The sequence below is a fragment of the Amblyomma americanum genome, chromosome 5 (assembly GCF_052857255.1).
Source record: "Amblyomma americanum isolate KBUSLIRL-KWMA chromosome 5, ASM5285725v1, whole genome shotgun sequence".
Lineage (NCBI taxonomy): Eukaryota > Metazoa > Arthropoda > Arachnida > Ixodida > Ixodidae > Amblyomma > Amblyomma americanum.
Window position 1 is genome coordinate 76076700 of NC_135501.1, and position 22096 is coordinate 76098795.

Consider the following 22096-nt stretch of genomic DNA (forward strand, 5'->3'; position numbering starts at 1 on the left):
ACGTATGCGTTACATACCAAACAATCCAGGAAAAAAGCATTTTTGAACGGGAAACAGTTCGTGAATGCATTTTTTTCATGTATTGTAACATTTCACTATAACAATCAATATATCCACATATCTCCCGTCGGAGGTGGCTCTGTGAGGTGGCGGTGGTGTTGGCGGCCGCATAAAAACTGAGGAAGTTATGTTCTTTAAGGTCCGCTCCAAGCATCCAATGACTCCTTCCATTGATGGAACGATGTTCAGTTGTTTCTGGAACACCACTGAGACAGCAATTCACCGATGACACAAAAATACTCTTCTTCTGAATCCACACCTTCAAAGGCAATGTCTTCGCGAGCGGCTTGTAGTAGCAAGTATTGCTGCTCGGTAAGAGTGACATTTTCTGCACCCGTGCAAGTACATCATGTCCTGGCTATCCGAAGTACTTTCAACAGTAAACGGACGGAGGGAAGGACATTAAAATTAAGTCTGTGGAAACGTTTTTGCGAAACTTTAAACAAAAGGAGTAATAAAAGAAATAAAGAGTGCCACAAGACTCACTAAAAGACAATTCATGCCTAAACCCCCATGCTCAAGGATGGTCACAAAAGCTAGAGGACACAATCAGTAGGAGAAAAGCATTATCTAAATTGGTGTGCAGGAACGCACAAACTATTAGATTGGATGCGTCAAGGAAGAATAATAAGCGGGAAACAGTCTGGTACACGTAAAGATGAACTTAACCAAGTCCACCAGCGCAGACACGTCAGAAAAGATAACCATGTCTCTCAGGCTTAAAGAAAGAACGATCTTACACAAAATTGGCTAACACTTTAAAAGTCTTGAACATAAAGATTGGCGGAGTGAAAATTGTGCAAAGCATTTTTTTGTTAGAAACATGCTACAGACGGTAGACAAACACCATTTTATGACAGTGGAAAAGATGGACACAATTGTGGAAGACAACCAGTAACAATGAAGGCGGTAGAGAAATTATTGTAGCAAATAAATATTCCTTCGTAGACAACTGAGCCAAGACTGAAGTGTATTAAAAGTAAGGAGATAAAAGTGTGACGGACACGATCAAACCCCTTAGTGAAGTTGATTTGAAGCCTTGCCGGTTGCTCCTGAGATTTGCAGCAAAACTGTGAGACTGTTCGGCCAATACGTGTTTGGTTTTAATGAAACAGCCTACCGAACCACGTGCTTGGTGAGGTCCAATGACCATCGGCATTTAAAACTGTAGCCGATTTACCAGGGTATTTACTAAAATCTCAGTCTACATTAGACGGGGTACTAGACTTATGACCCCCTTAAATATTGAATTTTTTTCTATTTATCAAGCTTTTGGAAACAAAACATACTGTTTTCTGTTACAAACCATTGATATCAAAACGGGCAACTGATCAATGACATTCACTAATTCTGCTTCAGGTAAATGGCCAGTTAATGCTCAGCACTCAGTCTGAAAAAGGCTTTACAAGGGAGGCGGATCGTGCCACAGCCTCGTCGTCAGCGACGTGGGAGGTAGCGATTAACAGAGTCGCGTTGTGCTTCTGAAATACCGAGAGGTTTTCATTCGTGGTTCACTCAGTAAGTAATGATGTCATAATCAGTTCATAATTTTATTTGTGCTTGTGAAGGCTGAGTGTACAGCGCTCATCAAAAAAGGCCGGCTCAGTCTGTTGCTCAGAGTGCAAGGGGCAATACTTGCGAGACTTAAGACTTCTGCGTGGAACTGCTGAAGCTGGCGCTTAGCAGCAGTGATTTCCTTTGAGTTTGAGCCAGAAGCTTAAAACTGAAGCTCTCTTATAAAGGCTTTCAAATAACTGCTTAAGTTGGGCTCTTTTAAAGGTGGGACCTTATCGAAAAATTTTTTAGTTGTCTATGCCTCGGACTTCCTCCTTAAACATTTCCAAATTTGAGTGAAAATAAATGGTCCTAATGAAGTAATACTCGAAAGCTAAATATCTGCATGCCCTGAAATCTCCATTGCTAATCAAAGTAGCGCTGAGTTTCCATAGAGCCCGTAGAGGTTGGAACTTGTAGCGGGCGCATTCATCAATATGCGCAATGACCATACTGTGATGAGGGAAATAAAGTGGTTTTACTCTACACGAGGACGCGTCAGGTAAGGAGTGGCGAAGAAACGTAGATCAGGTGCAGACATGCGAATTTACTGGGGTACGGGTGTATTTGCATGATGTCGACCCATACAGCTAGTTGTCTACTAGGCTTCCGTTGTCGGTTATCTAAGAACGTACTGCAGAAATTTTAGCGATACTTTCGCTCGATGCAGTGCGGTCACTTGAAATACGCACGAAGTTATATTATTTTACCAGAACAACATGCGTTCAGAATGAAGAAGAGCACGTATGTTTTCAAAGAAATGTACCTACATTGTAATTGAAAAAGTAAACGTTGCCCAACCGTCTTAGTTTTTTACACATCTTAAAATCGAAACATAAACAACCCTTCTGTGTGTACTCGTTGCGCAAGGTCAAATCAGCGGATGCTCTTTTTAAAAAATGGAAGACAACCCGCCGAAAGACTCACGGAGTGTTACACAGATACATTGAAATTCGCTAAAAATGCGTGGTAGGGCTCTTTCTGTCGTCTCATCATTCTGTATCCTGTACTCCAGTTGTACCTGTTTTCGTCGGGTTCGGAGTCCATTGAAGTATAGTGTTTCGAAGTTCAGTTGGGGAGAGGACGCCATAATGTAGACCTCCCGATGAAATTACTCATCCATGCGGAGAGGCAAGGAGTGAGAGGTTGAGAACTTCCTCGAAGCAGTATTCTTCATCCATCATGTCGAGCATGTAGATTTGTTTTTGGTTGCATAGCGGCGAGGCGAGGACAAAAGACAACTTTTGTCTCCTCAAGACCAGGAACTTTGAGATGAACACTGCTTCAGAGCCATGGTTGCACAACATGGGTCCGCATTTGAACACACCTCAGGCTGCTGAACACGCCACTGGATCGCATGCTCTTTTCCACGGTACACCATCGCCTTTCTCTGCTGAACGCTGAGTAGGCGATGTCGCGGTATTTACGACACTACTGCTCGGGACTTCAAGCGTATACTTAGCACCAGCTTCCGCGAAAGGCGATTCCGCTCTAGTGGTGTCCGGAGAAGACTTGGTGACAACAGGCAGCTTTCTTTTCCTGGGGAAACTGGCAGGCGACAGGCGCATCAGCAGCAGTTGTGTCGCAAGGTACAGCGTCGTAATCCTTCGAAGAGGAAGCATTAGCTGCTCCGATGGATGCAGCTTCTGCTATAGCGCGAGTCGTCATCCTTAGAGATGGCGGCCATCCCGCAGCTTGTCCGCAGCTTGTACGCTGTCCTCTGCATAGTGATCATAAGGCCACACATTAGCACAGCGTAGACTACGGCCTTGACGACGTATAATACCCACCTTGTGTCAATTGAGACACAAGGACGGCCTTCTGGAAATTAAAGTTAGGCACTGGCTTCTAAGATCAGTTAAAAGAAGGGGAAGATCACTTACAGTGGCACTCTCTCTCAACCGTTATGGTTGTCACCATGCCGGAAGATTTTAGGGCGTCCCGTATGCAGACAACCTCAAGGTGTTCTGGAAACCAGATGAGCTTCAGCTTGAGCATCCAAGGCCTAGGGTAAGTTACGAGGCCCGACTAAGTTATCGGCCGCGACTAGCTCAAAATTAACGCTCCGTGATTGCATTACGACAGCAACAAAACGCACTTCACCGTAGATATGTCCTAGTTGTTCCAGCATCCACCTAGCAGGCGGCAAGTACGGGGTTCGATCCCCAGTACTGTATGCTACCCATTGGTCATGCAAAGAGTAGAAGCTTTGCCCTGTCCTGGTGCTCGATTTATCTCGGGTGAAATGCCTGGGAATTGGGTCTGGGACCCCACCTTGCGTAGACGAAAATAACTTGTGCCATAGCGCTCTCCTGCCGAAGCTGCAGTTGCGTTAAAAAGTTAATGATCAGAAAAAAACGCACTATCTGCGGGGTGCATGGCTTTGAGGTAGCAGTATATGTGTGTATAATATATCTGGCAGCAGGAAACTCCCATGTTGAAGTGTTTGCTTTTGTGTCTTTCGTGGTAGTGTCACCGATATTCTTAGCACCCAAATGACGGCGGGAGAATGTGTGCCCTGTTATATTTCATGAACTTAGCAGCACGCTACTTGGCCTCAATGGAGTGCAGGTGTCCCACAAAGTGTGCCGCCTGCTCTCACGTGGTGAGGTGCGCCTGAAAATAGATGCTTTTGGCTCTAAAGACTAGAAACGCTTTCTCTTACCTCTTCCTGTTTACTTGCGCCATTATTTGTTCTCTCTTGAGTCTTGTTCCCACTGCAATTTACATGTAGCACGGTGTCGTGTAAACTTTCCTTTGGGATGCAGACAGAGCAGCATACTTGGGCGACGGCTGTCGCACTTTGTTATCAGCGGCGAAATGCTTCGACGACTGCTCTGAGCCTTTGTCGTATCTGAAAACCGCAGTTATATGACTGGAATAACGGTACCAAGGAAATATCCGTCTATCCACACTGAAAGAGCAAACCGCTATACGTTTTATTATCTGGTACTGCGCAGAACAGTGTGCGATAGTGTTTGCTAAAGAAATAAAGAATGACCCCGAGCAGGAAACGACCTCCGACGTGTTGATAGAACAAGGTTAAATCCTCTGTAGGTGCTCCGCTTTAATAATATATAAATGAGCCGGCTGGATGATTTTCAGTTAATCTTGTTGCTTCGTTTGAAGCAAGCGGTAAAAATCAGGTGAGCGCTTTCATTTTTGCATGCTCGCTAGGAAAACATGAACCGCCCGCTGTGCTGTTACATTTTACCATATCAGTAAATTATCGACAGAAATGCAAGAAAATGAAGGGTAAGACTTAAAGTATTCTCCTTGTGCCCCGGCGCGGCGGCTACCGCAAGTGACGCGTTTACCACAATGAAGCGTGGTTAATGCAGCTTATCTTAAAATCATTATAGACGTCCTCCCTTTTTTGTATTGTTTCTCTAGGCTCTTCATGTATCAGGTGCTTTACTATGCGTGCTTCGCTTTTTCTTTTTTCCTAAATATCGATAATGCTTTTTGGAAGGACACGTTTTCTGAGCCCGAGTTATTTTTTGCTCCTTTCATTTTGGTTATGCGAGTACTAACGCCTTGAAACGGCTTCAAACAACTATGGGCAATTTTTTCTGGTACTCAGGAATTCACCGTTACCAAAACAGTATTCTCAAATTTGGAACGAAGAGACAACTTTAAACCACCATGTATTGGGAAATTTTAATTCGCGCCCAATTTCAACGCTAGTGGTTTCTTTTACGCTGTACAAACTATAACGTGTGCTTAAAACACATTCGTATCTCTACTGACTATATTGATAGTCCCAGACTGAGCGTAGTTTCTTGAGAAGTGCATCTTCCGGCGTAATATAGCGTAAATAAATCAGTTTTAAATATTTCACGGTACTGTCGACAGCCAAACATCATCTGCAGAAAGAAATTATTAATTGGCATGTGAATTAGTGCGTACGAGTTGGTAAAATATTTGGCCCTGGTTACAGAGCTAAAGCCGTTAAATTAAAGCCGTTTAATTACGTATCAAAACAATATGCTCAGTAGAGCACACAGCCTGTGGGTTCTTGCTAAGAGTGCAGAACCTGCAATCATGAGCGGTTTTAACGGAACTATCGGTATGAGTTTCTTCTCATATTGGCCATAAAAGCCGGGTTAGCCATAGTGCATGAAAATTGAGGCACAGTAGTAGTTTTAAAAAAACTTCATTTATACACCTGAGCATCAAAGTAAACGAATACTAACCGCGCTTCACCTTATGGAACGTAATCGAAACAATAATCATTTGTCTCCAACAACAAAAGAACTACATTGCGATTCGCCTGGCCTTCCTAAAACAATATACACATGGTTAAGGCTTTCCGATGATACATGTTTGTGAAAAAAAAAATTCGCTGTGCTAAAAGAATGAGCTTGCAGAGCAGTAATTTGTCAGCAGCGAATTTAAAGGTACTCTTTCTGGCGCCAGTGAGGTGAAGAGTGTGATGACTTTTTACAAAAAATAGAACAAAAGAGAGCTGTAAAAGTCGCGAAATGATTCTGTTTCAAAATATCCCCGCAGTTTATTGAGAGTTGCAAGTGCGGGCAGCGGCTTCATATCATAACTGTCCTCACAAAGGTCACGAGCCAGTCTCAGTGATTTGTAGCTCACCACAACTCACTGCTGGTGTCTTTGCCCTTCTAAGCAATATTTGTACCCAGAAACTAAGAAAATAAGAGAGTATAAATAAACTTCTGATTGGGCGACATAAATAGGTTTCCAGAAAAATCAACACCTCTTCTCATAGTCTTCAAATGCTGTAGTTGTTCAATAGAAAAAAACAAAGCGTGTGGAAAAAAAAATATGCTGCATTATTTTCTAAACCGTATTGCAGTCAAGTGTTTGTTGCGGACCACTACATAAGACAATGGCTCGCCTATCTGAGATCGTCGCCTTCGCACTGCTGTGTGCAGTTGCTCTTGGTCAGCAGTACACCAAGGATTTTTACGAGGTGAGAATCACACACTATTTCTGCTAATAATTGATGAGATTCACCGCTCTGTTCTGGGGCGCGCAACGGCTATCAGTTGCCAATCCAAATGCAGATAAATATTTTCTTGTTTATTTGTTTGTATTCCTATTCGACGTGCACACAAACGCACATACACACACGTGGTACTTAAAGTTCAAAATTATACTGCAGCAACAAACTGTTTTTAAAAGAGAAACACCGCATTAACGGATTCCGCTCCTAGCTGTTTCTGATAGGTGACCGATGAGCCACAGTAATGTGGCGCAAGCTTTGAGCGAGAGCTTTACATTCACGCATGGTCTGCTTGATCAAAGCGCAGTAAACGGAGAGCGCGACGGTTGACCTTATTGATATAAAGGCCGAAACAAAGAGCAGCGTTTTTCGGCGCTGAACCTGCGTCTCTTTACTCAGGGCCACCGTAGGTAAACCACTAAAGTTGAGAGCCAGGCGACCCTCCGAACCCAGAGATGTTAGATCATCGTATTTTTACTCGCTGGCTTGACCTAACACCAGCTCCATTGCTTGAGATTCACCGCAAGCGGAGACTGTGAGCTGAAAAATCAACGTCAAACATAACTGGTTGCTGTTCCGCTCTGGCACTCGCTGAGAAAACGTCCCGAATGTCCGCATATTTCTGGCTTATGCGTTTCTGTGCCTGACTAGTAAGACAGCCTTTCGGTGCAATCAGCACGCCGACATCTATGTGTAAGCTGTTCTCTTGCTTTTTAATAAAAACAAAAACCACGGCCTTATGGCCGACATGCTGGAGTGGTCATTATACAATAACAGGAGAAAATTCGCTCCTGGGTATTGCCTTGGTGCGCTGCTTTCATACTTTACTAGTGACAAACCATTACTCGCCAAGTTTACTAGACTGATCTTCCTCTGGAAATAGATAGATTCGAAGCAGGACCCTCCTGGATTGACTTTCGTGAGCGCTTCACTAGTTTTTTAGCTTTCGAGGGAAGCACATGATATCAAATGCTTCAAACATTCTGGAGAATTTTTGACATTTTAGCTTCATTTTTGCAACAGAAGGACATGTTTTTGGAAGTTCCTGAGCGAGAGATACCCTTGGTTACTTTAGTGCCAATCAATAATCCGAACAACAGAACATGTAATTTTGTGCGCTAGGGTCCAGCACGTAGCAACACTATCGTCGGCTTTAAGATTACTGTAACTAAAACTATAAATCGTGTTCACGCGTAGGAAAAGCTCAAAACATCGGCGATAAGAGTACTTCTAAAACGAAAAAAAAACAAAACAAATTTGAGCTTCTGCTTGTCATAGCTTTTTTTGGTGGCCCAGATTGCCATACAACTACATCGTACCTTGAAAATTTCCTCATTTATGTTCGCAGGAATCGCAGTACAGACCAGTTTTGACGTATGAATGCTACCGGACTGGAGTCACTCTTGAACCCGAGGGCACGGTCAACTTCACAATTCTTTGGGACGGCACGGAGCCCGGTAACGACAAGGCGGAGGCTACGATGTGGTACTCACCGAACGGAACAGTGGATCAATACGCGTCGTAAGTCTTTTCGAGCTGTTTGGAATCGTTCCCGTATTGCAGCCCTCAGTGAGGGGAAATAATCGAATACATTTTTTTCCGCTATGAATTATGGAAAGTTACGGGCAGAAACGAAGGCGGTAGAGACAACGCACGTATCGGAACCATGGTGAGCAAACTTACATCTCCGGTGCGCAAAAACCGACCGACCTGAATCATGACGGTGTCTTCATAAAAAGATAATTCTAACATGAATATTTGGGACACAGCCTGCTTACGCTTTCTTTTGCCACTTCCGGTGTGAAGGGTTCCCAAGGGCTAGACTCTGAGCGCGCATCAGTGAGTTGGGCACGGCAGGGTGATTGGCTAGCAATGTTTTGCAAATATGTGTTCAGCGTGAGTGCTTCTTTAAATATGCGGAGGTATTTGAAGTACTCAGAATTGACGTTTTTGTTGCGAGCACCAATGCCACTGTAGCCGATCTTCCAGAGACGTACTAAGAGAGGTGGCTGCGCAGTGTTCTTTGCGCAAGCCTATTAAGGAAGTGTGTTTGGGGCATCGAAAAGTAAGCCGAGGTAGCAGGTGTTCACATTTCGCTTTCCAGCTTCTTTCCGTGGCTCTTTTTTATGTTTGTGTGCAAGGCAGGCTTTTTACTTAGAGTTACTCTTATATTGTTCAACATTGTGATAGTTACTGCAGACTGAATGTGTCACACTCGATTTGCTGGCAATAGTGGTCCAATCCGGGGCAAATTTCTAATACTACCTTGGCGACGCTCATAAGGTGCCCTTGTCACACACGCACTCATGGAAGTGCAGCTGACGTGTAACTTACAGCGAATGAGCGCCGGAACGCGTTGGCCATATCGTTTATTTGTACGGATAATGGCAATTTTAACAGCTGATAAAGAAAAAAAGCACATAAAAGCAAGGGACATTCGCCAATCTATAACCGCTTAGCAGGAAGTGGTGAAATCTGAAAAGGTTCAAAAGTGCTTTTTCTTTCGATGTGAAGCCGACCAGTTGATTACGCAAGAGAAAGAAAAGTTTGCTTCCAGGTTTCAGGTATCGCTGCTACATTTCTGGGGTTTTCAGAATGCGAATATGTTATGTCGGGATTTGGAAAAGGCTGCTTTGAGTTGCAGTAGTGTTTTCTTTTTACAGAAGTACATTTGTTTTTGAGTTCGACGAGGCGACTTCTACGATCAAAATAAATTCTTCTGGTAAGTAAAAGCGGCGACATTTCTTGCCTATATGCTACCTCCCCCGCCAAAGGTCATCTTTCGGGACTTGAAATATTATGAATAAGTCTGCTCTATGCCATGCCTAGTGTTAATGGTCATCACTACCAAAGGCATCAAGCACTACCATTACCTCTGAGGGAACGCTGTCGTTAAGGGGGTCCACGAGTCATGGCATCGTCGGACGAGTAACGCACCACAAGTTACAGGCACCACATCGTGTATTACAAGTCAACAGAACAACACTAAACTCTACTAGGAAACAAACACAGCAGTACTGAGGCATGAGCAAAACCTTCGACGATGCTTAGCTTATCCCAAAGAGCATACAATACGATATCACTAGAGATCCCTGCCACGCAAGTGCTCCCTCTCTTTCGCAGACTGTTAGATCGCGGAAACTCTTCAAACCACTACTGGCGAGGTGGCGCAGCGATTAAGCAATGCTCCACACCCCTTCCAGGCGGCTGTTTCAAACACAGCCGCCGGTGGAGCACTGAACATTTTTTTAATGATTTCCATTGCCGCTTGCCCACCGTGGAAGGTGCGCTAGCTCATTTTTCGTGACAGGGACAGACAGACACCAGCTTTTCTTGTCAACTGCACCTCTAATGCTATCGCGTTAATACAGGGTCCAAACTAATGTGGCACCGGGCTGCACTAATCAAGCTTCTCAACGCTGTAGTTCGGAAGCTGTCGCGGTGGTTCTAACAACGCTATGCTCTTCTGCGTCACCCTCAGAGAATCAAACAACTTCTGCGGCACAGTTACGCACGGGAGCGAGCTGCAGTGCACAAATATCACGTGATGGCTCTCCCAATAAAACAACACAGTGCTATCACGATCAGACAAAACAAAGAGACGCTGTTCTTGCTCAACGCTGCAAACGACGGGGCTGGGGGCGTCTCAGCCACTTACACAGGGTGCAGCTGTTACGCCGCCGCTACACCGCTGTTGTGGGCCGGGAGGGACGCCGCTTCCGCGCGACGCAATCTATGCAAGTCTCGATAGCGGCTGGTCTACGTTGCCCGAAACGCGATGTGTAGTGCGGGCAGCGCTCCTGCGCGGAACTCTCCCCGGCGGGCCACTTGTTCCTCCGTTACATTGACGCCGCAGTGATCTGCAGCATTTGCGCCACATGCTCATTTTCTCTGAGCAAGATACACGACCAAGCTTATAGATTTTACGTATCAGGAAGGCGTGATTGCGGCGTAAAGAATTTGGGTAATTTTCTCGCTGGTCGCTGCACTGAGAGCAACGAAGGAGCGGCAACGTGATCCTTAGGAACTAGTCTCCTAAATTAATTTTCTTCATTTTCAGATGTGGAAGAACATTTTATTCAACTCATTGAACCGTACAACGACTTGGCCTACTACCTAAATATAAGTAAGTTCGAGCCATGGCTCACAACCTTGAACATAAGAAGTATATGACCCCGGTGGAAAATAGTCAGGCAACAGGGTTTGCTTCTGAACCTTGCACTAGGGCTCTCCAAGAACGCCAGAAGTTGAGTTTTCAGAGGAGAAGAAAATATCTTGTCCACGGCGGAGCTTATGACGATCTGGCTCTATGGTGAATGGAATTCAGCCAAAAGGTTTCAGAAGAACGAAGGGCTTCAGTTTTTTTAGGCATGATTACAAAAGCTCCTAAAAACGGTCAGCAGGAGAGGGAAATTTATCGCAGTGTGTTTCCCCTGAGAGTGAGTTTCAATGTTTCAAAATTCCAGCGATTACGACGACCTCCTACAAACGGAGAACTTTCAGAAGCATGCGCTATAGAGGTTGGGAGGAGGGTGGACTGGCAACGTTTAGCCGATGGTTTTGTAGGGTGGGGGTTGAGCAGTTGGGGGATGCCTGAATGCGTAATTACGTGACTCCATAAGACTGTGGTGCCACGGAATAGAAGTTTGCGGTATTGAATTCCGGACTCGGCGGCTGGATTACAATGAAGGAAAAGAGAATGCGCAACGTGAGGGTGCGGTTAAGAGCCCCGGGCCATCTAAACTATTCGCAGCCTTCCACTACGGCATCTCTAATGGCACCATGACCAGCTTCGGCAAGTTAAACCCCAGAGACGAAATACTCCCTATCTGAGAATTTCTGACAGCCGCCGCGGTGGATCAGTATTGATGGCGCTTTCCTGCTGACCGTAAAGACGCTGGTTCGATCCCGGCTGTGGCGGTTGAATTTCGATTGAGGTGAAATGCAGTAGGCTCGTGTTCTATGCGATGTCAGTGCATATTAAGGAACTTTGGGTGGCTCAAATTTCAGGAGACCTTGAGTACGGCGTCCTTCATAGCCTGAATCGATTTTCGGCGTTAAAAATCCCATAATCCATAAGCATTGTACAGCTTCCGCCAAATTCACGAAAAGAAACAAGTGAGATGCAGATCGGCATTTTTGACTGCCCTCGCGTCCGCCTATTAGTACTCCAATGGGCGCACCTACGCTTACGACTTGCCGTTGTAGTGCACGAAACTGTGTGATTCAGGGCGATTGTTCTCAACAAAATATAACACAGCAGTCAGGAAATTACTATCCGTTAGCGACTAACCTAGGAAAGAAAGAGGTATGTCAGAGACAGCTTTTATATACTCGCCTGAAACATTGTACTATAACCACTGCGCTGATTCTAGCAAACGACATTCGGCTTTCTGTTTTGCAGCCATCACGAGCCAGAACAACCGTGTCGTCTACAAGCTGTACGACGTCGACTCCTCATGCGGAAACGCAGCCGCTGTGCGTGGCGTCGTAGATCCTCAAGGAGCGATAGGCTTCGTCTTCTCCAGGGACGTCCCTGAGCCGACCGAGAGCTGCGCAAAGGATTCGCTGTGCGCGCCATGATAGAAACGAACGGCGTGGGCCTCTGAGACGCCCTCTTGCGTTTGGCATGAAAATAAAATTTTTCTCTTAAAGGCAGCCTGATATAGCTTTTTTAAACTGAGTAGGATATAAACAGAATAGCCTCGACGTGGAATGCAAGATGAATTGAGTAATAAAGAATATGCTCGATAGTGAAAGTACCGAGCAATGTGTTTGGATACGTTACAATAATTCCCAGCTATGCATGCAGAGAATGGTAACCGCGAAAAAAATTGTTCATAGGGCAGCCTTAGAACGTCTTCAAAGAACGTATTGCTTTGACAGAATCGAAGAAACCTGAGCGCCTTAGTGAAATGAAGATATATTGTTAAAAAATGGACGAGGAAGTATGCTCACCGGGCGATACATGCCAACAGAATACTTAGCAAAATGGACGTCGTCGAAGTCAGCGTAACAACGTGCACTAAAGAACCAAGGTGTCGTGCAGACAGTGTCGAATCAGCCATGTCCTGGGGCAGCTGCGGACAGTTTATCCACAGAGACATCCCAGTATTTATTTGCGCACTTCATTGTGTCTCCTTATGTTAAGTTTACATTCTTTTGGAATATATGCTGTAAGAGGCAGTCGGATAGCGCGCTACACTCTTGTCGATTCAATTTAGACCCTTTCAACGCGAGAACGTCAAAGGCCCCGTTGTCCAGAAAATCCGGTGTCGTCGTTGTGGTCGTCAGCGTTGTGAGAGAAAAATCACGAGCATGGCTCTGGCAGGAGGCCTCCAGAGACCAACCTAGGAGACAGGTGGGCCACCTAGGTCACGTTACCTTGCTGCGTCATCACAACCTTCGCATCGAGTTGTGAGCAAACTGCGCACTGTGCCAGGTAGTAGTTAATGATTGGTCGCCCGGGAAGAGCAATCTGGGCCTGACAAGGCCCGCCACTTGTAGCACCTGTCATCCCATGGCAGTGGCGCATCGCTTAAGCGCTGCACCACTGGGCCAGGAATGGTACGAGGACTCCCAGGGATCTATGAATGCAAAGTAGAAAATGGCCTTCTACATATGTGGGAATTAACCGATTACGCTATCGCGTCATACCCTCAAGGCGGAGCTTAAGTGTCTCCTCCAATTTTTCGCCAGCCTTCAGGCTTCTCCCCCACGGACAAGGGCTGGCAAGATGCTATTATATACTCTAATTTGAGGGATACTGACCAGCTCCTATTCATGACCTAGCTGCCAAAGGAGCTCCTCATTGTCCTTCTCGTAGCTATTTTACTCTCCCGGTGAACTTGATCTGAGGTCAATACCTGCCCGAGGTATATGTATTCTCTTACCACTTTCAACGCTCCGCTCTCTGTTTTAAACTGTTCTCATCCTAGACGCTTGTACACTACCTTTGTTTACTTCGTATTAATTTTAAGGCAACAAACGTTGTGCACAGCCTGTTTAAGTCTTTAATGAAGCTCTGAAATTGCTCATTGAGTTTCTTAGCTCTGATTTGGAGTCAGTCAATTGGAAAGCAACGCTTCTTTGTCCAATTATATGTGCACATCCTATTAACACACAGTGATTGAAATTGCAGAGAATTTATTCCGAAGGCTGACACCTTTCATGATAGGGATTTCGTCACTTTCCCTGTGAAGCACTACGGTCCCGCTTTACAGAGTAAGCAGAAAGGAGTACACTGTGGTAAGGTGTCTTATAGTGCACTCGCTTTTAAAAAAAGAAGTACACTAGAGGACAAATTACTCCTTTTTTACTCCCACGTAGTCTTATATAGAGTGTAGCATATAGAGTGTCGGGATAACTTACGTAATGGCTCCAGCGACATAAATGGCTGGATTTCGGGAGGTGCTTAGGGGTTTGCAAACCTGCCGGTTTATTAAGAACAAGGCGTCATTATCTTCGAAACAAAGAAAGTCGATACGAACTTCACAATAAGTAATGCCGGAGGAATTTTCGAAAGATTGTTTCAAAACAAGCCGTCCTTCGCGCAGAACTCTGCCTGAATGGCGCCTCTAGCAATAGCTAAAGTCCACAGTCTTAGAAGTAAGAGTTTTTAGGTAGAACAGGTACTTGCAGGCCTAGTGTAAATTCTTAGTTATTGGGTGCTATACCAGGCTTCCTCCAGCTGTTCAGAAATATAAAGCCGGGAATTATCTAGTTGGAAAGTTCAGATGAAAGCCAATGGTTTTCTTGCCTGAAATCAAATCAATGCGCTCGTACATTTCACTGTTGCTAAAGTTTGCTGCTGAACAATGAGGTCTGTTTCCATGATCTGATCCTCACTTAAAACCCACACTATTACATTTGCTAAGATAAGTCGCTTGCTGAAAATTATTGTACTTCTTTTGTCCTCCGATCATTTCCAAAATTCTCAGATGGCGATTGGAAGCCAACCGGCACTGTTAATTAAGGCAGTACAGAGGGCATCAGTGAAAACTCGAAAGACTGACAAAAAAACATGCAATCCACACATTCTGGTCTTCACTGTTTCGGAGACATTTCCAAGGAGAACTCACAAAGATCATGAGGTCGGAAAAAGGTCGCCCAATGAAAACTTAGAAAGCTACAACCGTCCCGTATACTCACAGATTGTCTCATAAGTTTAAGAAAACTGCTGTCAAAGACACGATCTTCTCGTCGCTAAACCGTCTTGGTGGCCTACGCAAAACTATAAATTATGGCGAAGCACCACGGACTCGTTATGAACTTGTTATGAATGCCTTTGTCCAGTCCATGGAGAGGTCAGCGCCATTTCTCCTATTGTGGCCGGTGGAAAGGCAAGTGGAATATCGTATCGTCGTCATGGCAACGCTATGCAGCAGAAACAAAAATTCTCCGAGCTGGATTCGACCCACCGCCGACGGAAAGAGCAAATTCGTTTCCCGGTTCCTCAGACAATTCGGTCACTGCCACAATCTCTCGCTCTGCGTTCAAAGGCGGTAATTCATTTTCAAACATCAGTTGTTCTTCAGGCAACAGGTGCGCTGGTAGTAGAAAGCGAAAGTAATGGGAGTTCACTACTCTTGGCCTGGCTGGCCGCTTAAAATGCGATTTTGTTTATCCCTTTACCCGCCGCGGTGGCTCAGTGGTTAGAGTGCTCGGCTACCGATCCGGAGTGCCCGCGTTCGAGCCCGACCGCGGCGGCTGTGTTTCGATGGAGGAGAAACGCAAAAGGCGCCCGTGTGCTGTGTGATGTGCGTGCACGTTAAAGGTCATCAGGTGGTCGAAATTATTTCGGAGCCCTCCACTACGGCACCTCTTTCTTTCAATCCCCCCTTTATCCCATCCCTTAGGGCGCGCTTCAGGTGTCCGCCGATATGTGAGGAAGATACTGCGCCATTTCTTTTCCCCAACAGCCAATTACATTCAATTCAATATCACGTGTTGTGCACATGAGCAAATATTTCGGGAATACAACAACGAACCAAGGTAGCAGGTGCTAATTATGGCGTCTTCATTTCGAAAATTTATGAGAAACGAGTGTGTTCTTTGCGAAATCAGAAAGGAAGAGCAGAGTGGAGATTCTTAACCGCGCTACCTCTCGATTGAATAAGGGTCAAATTTGAGGCCTTTGATTTGAATATTTAGCCGCCTGTTGCAGCGCTGCTCTTATTTTTAGCTGTTAGACATTTTTGTTTTAGCGGCTGGAGCACCTTCCACGCGACCCGTGACTTCCTCAATGTTATCGCTTGAACAACATGTTGCAGGCACCGCATCAGCGCTTGCAGTCAAGAAGCAGCTTATTTAGCTCTGACTTTTTTTTTTACTGCTGGAATTGTAAAGTAAAATGTAGGCCATATTACGATTTTTAATGAATATTGAAGAAGGTCCATAAATTGGCCTGTAAAAACACACGTGTAACGTACAACTGCTGTTATCATTACCAGAAAGTAAAATAACCTTCGCGACTGTGGCGTTATGAGAAGGAGGAACAACTTTATTTACGTCATGTCCTAATGGCATCATGACCTAATGGCGCCGTGACGGGGGCCCAGGCGGCAACTCAGCGGAGGATCTGAGGCCTTTGTCGCTCAAGAGCCGCCGAGACCTGCTGGACGGCCCAGGTTTGCACGTCACGGTCAGAGCATTCCGCCGCAGCCGCGAGTCGCGGCGGAATCGTTATGCTTTTAGAAGCCTCGTGGGGGAATTTTGTGCAGTCCCATAGGATGTGCGTCAGAGTTGCCCTCTCCCGCTGGCACACGCGACACACATCACTTTCATATAAGTTTGGGTATAGATGAGTCATTAACACCGGGGTTGGTAAAGAACCAGTTTGTAGTTGTCTAAACAGCACCGCCTCTGCTCGGCTCAGTCCCGGGTGTGGGGGTGGGAAAGTCCTTCGAGCGAGGCGGTAAAACTGCGTAAGTTCATTGAATGTTGTCATGTGGTCTTTGGCACTACGCCACGTTGGACAGTCGGTTGCAGCGGCGCGGTTGGTTAGCGCTCGCGCCACTGCATGTGCCGTCTCGTTGTGGTTAGCGTGCTTCTCCGACGCATCGTTGCCCGCATGCGCCGGGAACCACCTGAGTCTGACATACCTTTCTTCCCGTTGTAGGTCAGTCGAGCACAGAACGCGCACAGCCTCACCGCACACTTTGCCCTTGGCATAATTCCGCACTGCACTTCGGGAATCACACAGCACCGTTTGGCATCCGGGGTCGGCAATGGCCAAGGCAATGGCTAACTCCTCCGCCTGACATGCCTCTGGGACCCGTAAGCTTGCCGCTTACGGGTCCCAGTGGCTTGCCCACGCTTGCCCACGCTTGCCCAGTGGCGTTATGAGGAATGTGCGGCGAGTACTCGCTCCTCAATGCCTGTATATGGCCCTAAAGCGTCAGTCACGTCTAACCCAAAGGAATGGCCAGAATAGATGATTCCACGATGTGGCGCGCAGGTGAAGCCGACAGTGACCATTGGTCCAATTTAACCGCGTTCAGCAGAAGTCGCCGGAACATAAACGGCGCTTCCGCATGCAGTTCCATACTCAAGTCCTTGGAAATTTACGCTGTTCAAGATTATACTGGGCTACAGGGACAAGAGGCTAGAAGCGCTGAACAGACAGAGTCTCATAGCCACGTGCCTGATCAGCTTTTGCGCGCGCAATTCTAACTTTTTTTTTAAAATTTGGTCGTTTCTACTCAGCGCAAATCCCAGCGCAATGGTGACATTCAGATGAAAGGCCCCTGTTCTACAGAACCTGAATACGGGTAGTGGAAATGCACTGTCACTAAGAAGAGCTTGTCGCGCCGCGTCGGCGCGCCTGCTGAGCGAAGTACTGAAACTCCCGGGATGTATCGCGGTACGGCATGCGCAGAGATGCGCTATTAATGATCTACATAATGTATGTCAGGCCAATTTGAGAATTTGGATCAGTGTTGTTTTCAGGCTCGGCTACATATAAACTTCGCCCTCTCGTCCTTTTAGAGAGGGAAGCACTTAGCATGTGCCTCGGCCTTCCAAAATTTGTGGCTATCAATGTGCTGTACCTTGAAGCCCGCATTCCGTCTCTCTTATCACGACATCAATTTTTAACTGTGCAAACTTACCCCAGGATCTAGGAATCCCATTTTCACCGTTCCCAAAGCATTTTCGGTTCTCAGCCGACGTCCTTTTTTGGTGTCCCCTGGTCTTGTTTCAATTCCCCTCAGGTAGTGTTTGTGCAAAGATTACTTCAGCCTTTAGATGTAAACATTTATGATATCCTTCCTGCGCTTCGCAATGGGCCCGCTATCCACATTGTTTTCGACGACATATTCCCAAAAAATGCAAAACTTTTGCCACCGAGTATTCTAAATGGTCTTCTAGAAGATCATCTGAGGACCCTACCTACAGATATAGCAATAGCCACTGATGCATCGCAATGCAATGAAAAAGCAGGTGTGGGAATATTTTGCTCGCATTTAGACTGGTCCTTTTCTCTGCGCCTTCCAGATTTCACCCCTATTTTTCAAGCAGAGTTTCTAGCAGTTGTACTTGCTCTACGCAAGCTAGACCCCTCTATTACAGCAGTTGCAGTAATTACTGATTCTTTATCTTTGTGTTCGTCCCTCGCTGCACATGTTGACGGTCCCACTTTATTTCATTTCATTTCATTTCATTTATTGAAGCCTTAAGGGCCCGTGGGCATTACATAAGGCGGGGGCAAGAACAGTGTGTACAACATATGGTGCCAGCTCAACAAAAACAAAAACAAAAAGCAATGAAACGAAACAAAGCAAAACATTAAAATTAAAACATTAAAATTAAAAACATTAAAGGAGATAGTAACACAGGATCAGATTATTTGATGAAGCCGAATACATCACGTAAGACACAGGTGATTCGCTAATTCAGTGCGGAAAATTGCTCGATCTGTGCAAGAAGCAATATTATCAGGCAGGGCATTCCATCGGGCTATTGCATCTGGGAAGAATGAAACATTCATAGCTGATGTGCGGCCTTTAATGGGAGCTATGGGATGAGTGTGGTTTAGGCGAGGGGATATTCTTGATGGCGGCTGCAGCAAAGGATGCCTGTTAATAGGGCGGTAGAAAAAGGAATGAAGGAGGCATAGGCGTGATACGATGCGACGTGATTGGAGACTTGGGAGGGAAAGGGCTCGTTTTAGTGCAGTGACACTACTATCACGCGAGTACTGTGACATGATGAACCGTGCAGCTCGATTTTGAACGGCTTCTAATTCATTTGTAAGGTATGCTTGTGAAGGATTCCAGATGGATGAGGCGTATTCAAGCTTTGGGCGTACGTATGTCTGATAAGCTAGTTGTCTGATTTCAGGTGGTGCTGATGTTAGGTTCCGTCGCAGATAACCAAGAGTGCGTGAGGCCTGGGAGCATATTGAATTAATATGAGTGACCCATGATAAGGATGATGTCAGGTGAACGCCAAGGTATTTGTAAGAGGAAGTTCGGGCAATGGGAGTTGAATTAATATGGTATGTGCAGTTAATAGAGGTTTGTTTACGAGAAAAGGACATGAGTTGGCATTTGTCTAGGTTAAGTGGCATGTGCCATTTTCCACACCATGATGCAATTGTGTCTATATCATTTTGTAGCTTAATGGTGTCTTCAGGGGCATGGATGATGTTATAAACGACGCAGTCATCCGCAAAAAGTCGAAGTTTGGTTATTGTGTTAGATGGGAGATCATTTATGTAGATTAAGAATAACAACGGTGATAACCCTGCGCCCTGAGGGACACCTGATGTGACGTCAGTATGCGATGAGCTGCAACAGTTGGCGAATGTAAATTGCACGCGCCCTTTAAGAAAGTGCTCGAGCCAGATAAGTAATGTTTGCGGGATTCCAAGTAAAGCAAGTTTAGCTAGCAGATGATTATGCGGAACACGGTCGAATGCCTTGGAAAAGTCGAGAAAGATGGCATCAATTTGTAGGCGATTGTCCATGTACTGAAGGATGTCGTGAGTGAATTCGGCGAGCTGTGTTTCGCATGATAGTAGTTTTCGAAAGCCATGTTGGTGCGGGTAAAAGTAATTTAGTGATTCAAGATGAGCAATTAAATTTGATGCTATTACGTGCTCAAGGAGTTTGGACGGGATGCTGGTGAGCGAAATTGGTCGATAGTTGTTTGGTTTTGACCGATCTCCTGATTTGTAAATAGGAATTATTTTTGCTTTTTTCCAATCGTGAGGAACTTCGCCGGTACTTAGGGACTGTGAGAACAACAGGTATAGTATTTTACTTGATATTGCGGTAGTATTCTTTAACATTTTGGTGCTAATTTGGTCACATCCAGCTGACGACGATAGTTTGAGGGAGTTAATTAAGTTGGCTATTCCATCGGCATTAATTTCTTATCAACTTTCTTATCCCTACTTCCTCCGCATTTGAGCCTTGTTCATTTAGTATGGGTTCCCGGTCACAGCAGTGTGACAGTAAATGAGATTGCTGATAATCTCGCAAAGGCTTCCCTCAGCGGCCCCGTGTTGCCAATCATCCCGGCTACAGCCTATATTACAGCATCTAGATTTCGACTACGTGCGTTTTTAAGCACGCAGGACACATCACTTTTAACATCGGCGGATTATGAGCACCTTAAATATTATTGGAACAGGAAAATTTGTTGCACTCGGCAGCTTGAAGTATCACTGACGAGGCTGCTTTGCCGCATCCCCCCTCTAAATTTCTATTTACACAAGTCGGGTTTGGCGCTCTCTCCCCTTTGTGCATTTTGCCGTGAGCCTGAATCTATTGAACATTTTTGGCTGTATTGTCGCCGATTCAACTGTCTGAGAAAACGGTTGCTGGAAAAGCCCTTGCAGCATCTTGGCCTTAGTTTGAGCAGCCCGCTCTTGCTATCATTCGGCGCCACCACATTTGGGTTCAGCCACAGATCTGTTTGTACCGCTATTCTGAATTTCCTGATAGAATCTCACCGACTGCCTTGCTAAGTGTTCCAACCTTTTCTTTTCTATCAATTATTACATTTTGACTAAATCATTATTATTTAATCCCTCTCTTTATTATTATTCTTAAAATTTTAAAATCAAAACACTCATCCTTTTTCTGTTCATGACGAAAAATTCACCAGTGTTGCGCTCCCACGTGCTTTTACTTTTTGTTAACTCCGTTCAGGTGAATAGCCACCCGATTCTTGGCCGATCCCCCAGTGTGGGTATGTGCCATCTTTTGATAGGCTAACAACAACAACAAGATGAGGTTACCGCACTGCCATCGCTCAGACCGAGCGCCTGATGACCTGAACAGACAAGAGACTCGGTCGCCACTGTGGTTTCGCCGCCGCCTCAGCATTAACCTAAGCCCTCGGTACATTTGGTGGAGGTTCGGTTTAGCATCCTCGTATCACCCTGGACCTGCGCAACCGCACGCTACCGGCCCCCGCTATGCCCGCTATGCCTGAAGCCGCCCACCACCAAGCCGTGGAGGTTGGCTCTCCAGTCCTCTGTTCCGGCTCCCTCCGGCAGCGGGACCCGGCACTCTTCAGCGGTACTGACGATCATGACGCTGAAGACTGGCTCACATCATACAAGCGGGTGAGCTCGTATAACAAGTGGGACGATACCACCAAGTTGAACAATTTCATCTTTTATTTGACTGCCGTTGCCAACCTGTGGTTTCGAAACCACGAAGCAGACTTCTCCACGTGGACTGCTTTCAAGGCAAACCTCAACGAAGTGTTCGGACGTCCTGCTGTGCGCAAGCTACGCGCCGAACACCGCTTGCGCGAGCGCTCTCAGCAGTCGGGTTAGACGTTCACCAGCTACATTGAAGACGTGGTCGACCTGTGCTCGCGCGTCAACGCCCAGATGTCCGAGGCGGACAAGAAAAAGCATGTTCTGAAAGGCATCGAGGATGACGCCTTTCAGATGCTGCTGTCGCGAGATCTCCGCACCATTGCCGAATTCGTCAGTCTCTGCCAGAGCTACGACGAGCAGAGGCTCATCACTCGCCAGCACGCAGCAGCGCATGTCGAGTCGCTTGCCGGCCGGTCGGCTGCACCCGACACTCGCAACTGTTGGCGTACATCAAAGATTTTGTGCGTGAGGATGTTCCACGTCAGCTGTCGCTTCTGCTATCCCCCTCCGTGCAATCTCCATTCCTGGCGCCCGACATTCGCACTTCCACCGGTCCCTCCCCCCGCCCCAGCACAGCCGCCCACACCTGTCGCTGCACCCCTGACCTACGCTCACCTTCTCGTCGCCGCTCCCTTTCTCCCATGCGTCGGCGCCCGAATATTTCGCAAGAGGAAAACTAGACGCCGCAGTTCCTGAGGCGAGAACTGCGCCACCAGCGAAATGTCCAAGTCCTCAGTTATGTCCCGCCAATCTGATCGCCGTTTCCGTAGAGGGTATCTCTGTTCTGGCGCTTGTCGACACCGGTGCTGCTGTTTCTGCCATGGCCGCTTCCTTTTGCCGCTCCTTGCGAAAAGTGACGACCCCACTTTCTGGATTCTCGCTGCGCA

General features: G+C 46.2%; 1 protein-coding gene and 1 long non-coding RNA gene across 3 annotated transcripts; one reads left to right on the forward strand and one right to left on the reverse strand.

The window, feature by feature from the left end:
• Nucleotides 1-2786: 2786 nt before the first annotated feature.
• On the reverse strand, nt 2787-4512 carry LOC144134826 (uncharacterized). The gene is made up of 3 exons (XR_013315268.1): nt 4280-4512; nt 3498-3581; nt 2787-3334 (listed from the first exon to the last, which is right to left on the reverse strand). It is a non-coding gene; the product is annotated as an uncharacterized LOC144134826 (long non-coding RNA).
• Nucleotides 4513-4719: 207 nt separating this feature from the next.
• LOC144132558 (uncharacterized) lies at nt 4720-12243 on the forward strand. Of its 2 annotated transcripts, XM_077665052.1 has the most exons (6): nt 4720-4760; nt 6440-6556; nt 7938-8110; nt 9253-9311; nt 10650-10715; nt 11994-12243. In XM_077665052.1, the coding sequence occupies exons 2-6, from the start codon at nt 6473-6475 to the stop codon at nt 12170-12172; spliced, it is 561 nt and encodes a 186-aa protein (XP_077521178.1). In that variant the 5' UTR covers nt 4720-4760; nt 6440-6472; the 3' UTR covers nt 12173-12243. The 2 variants fall into 2 exon arrangements, with proteins under 2 accessions (XP_077521178.1, XP_077521179.1); XM_077665053.1 differs by lacking the exon at nt 4720-4760.
• The last annotated feature ends 9853 nt before the right edge of the window (nt 12244-22096 follow it).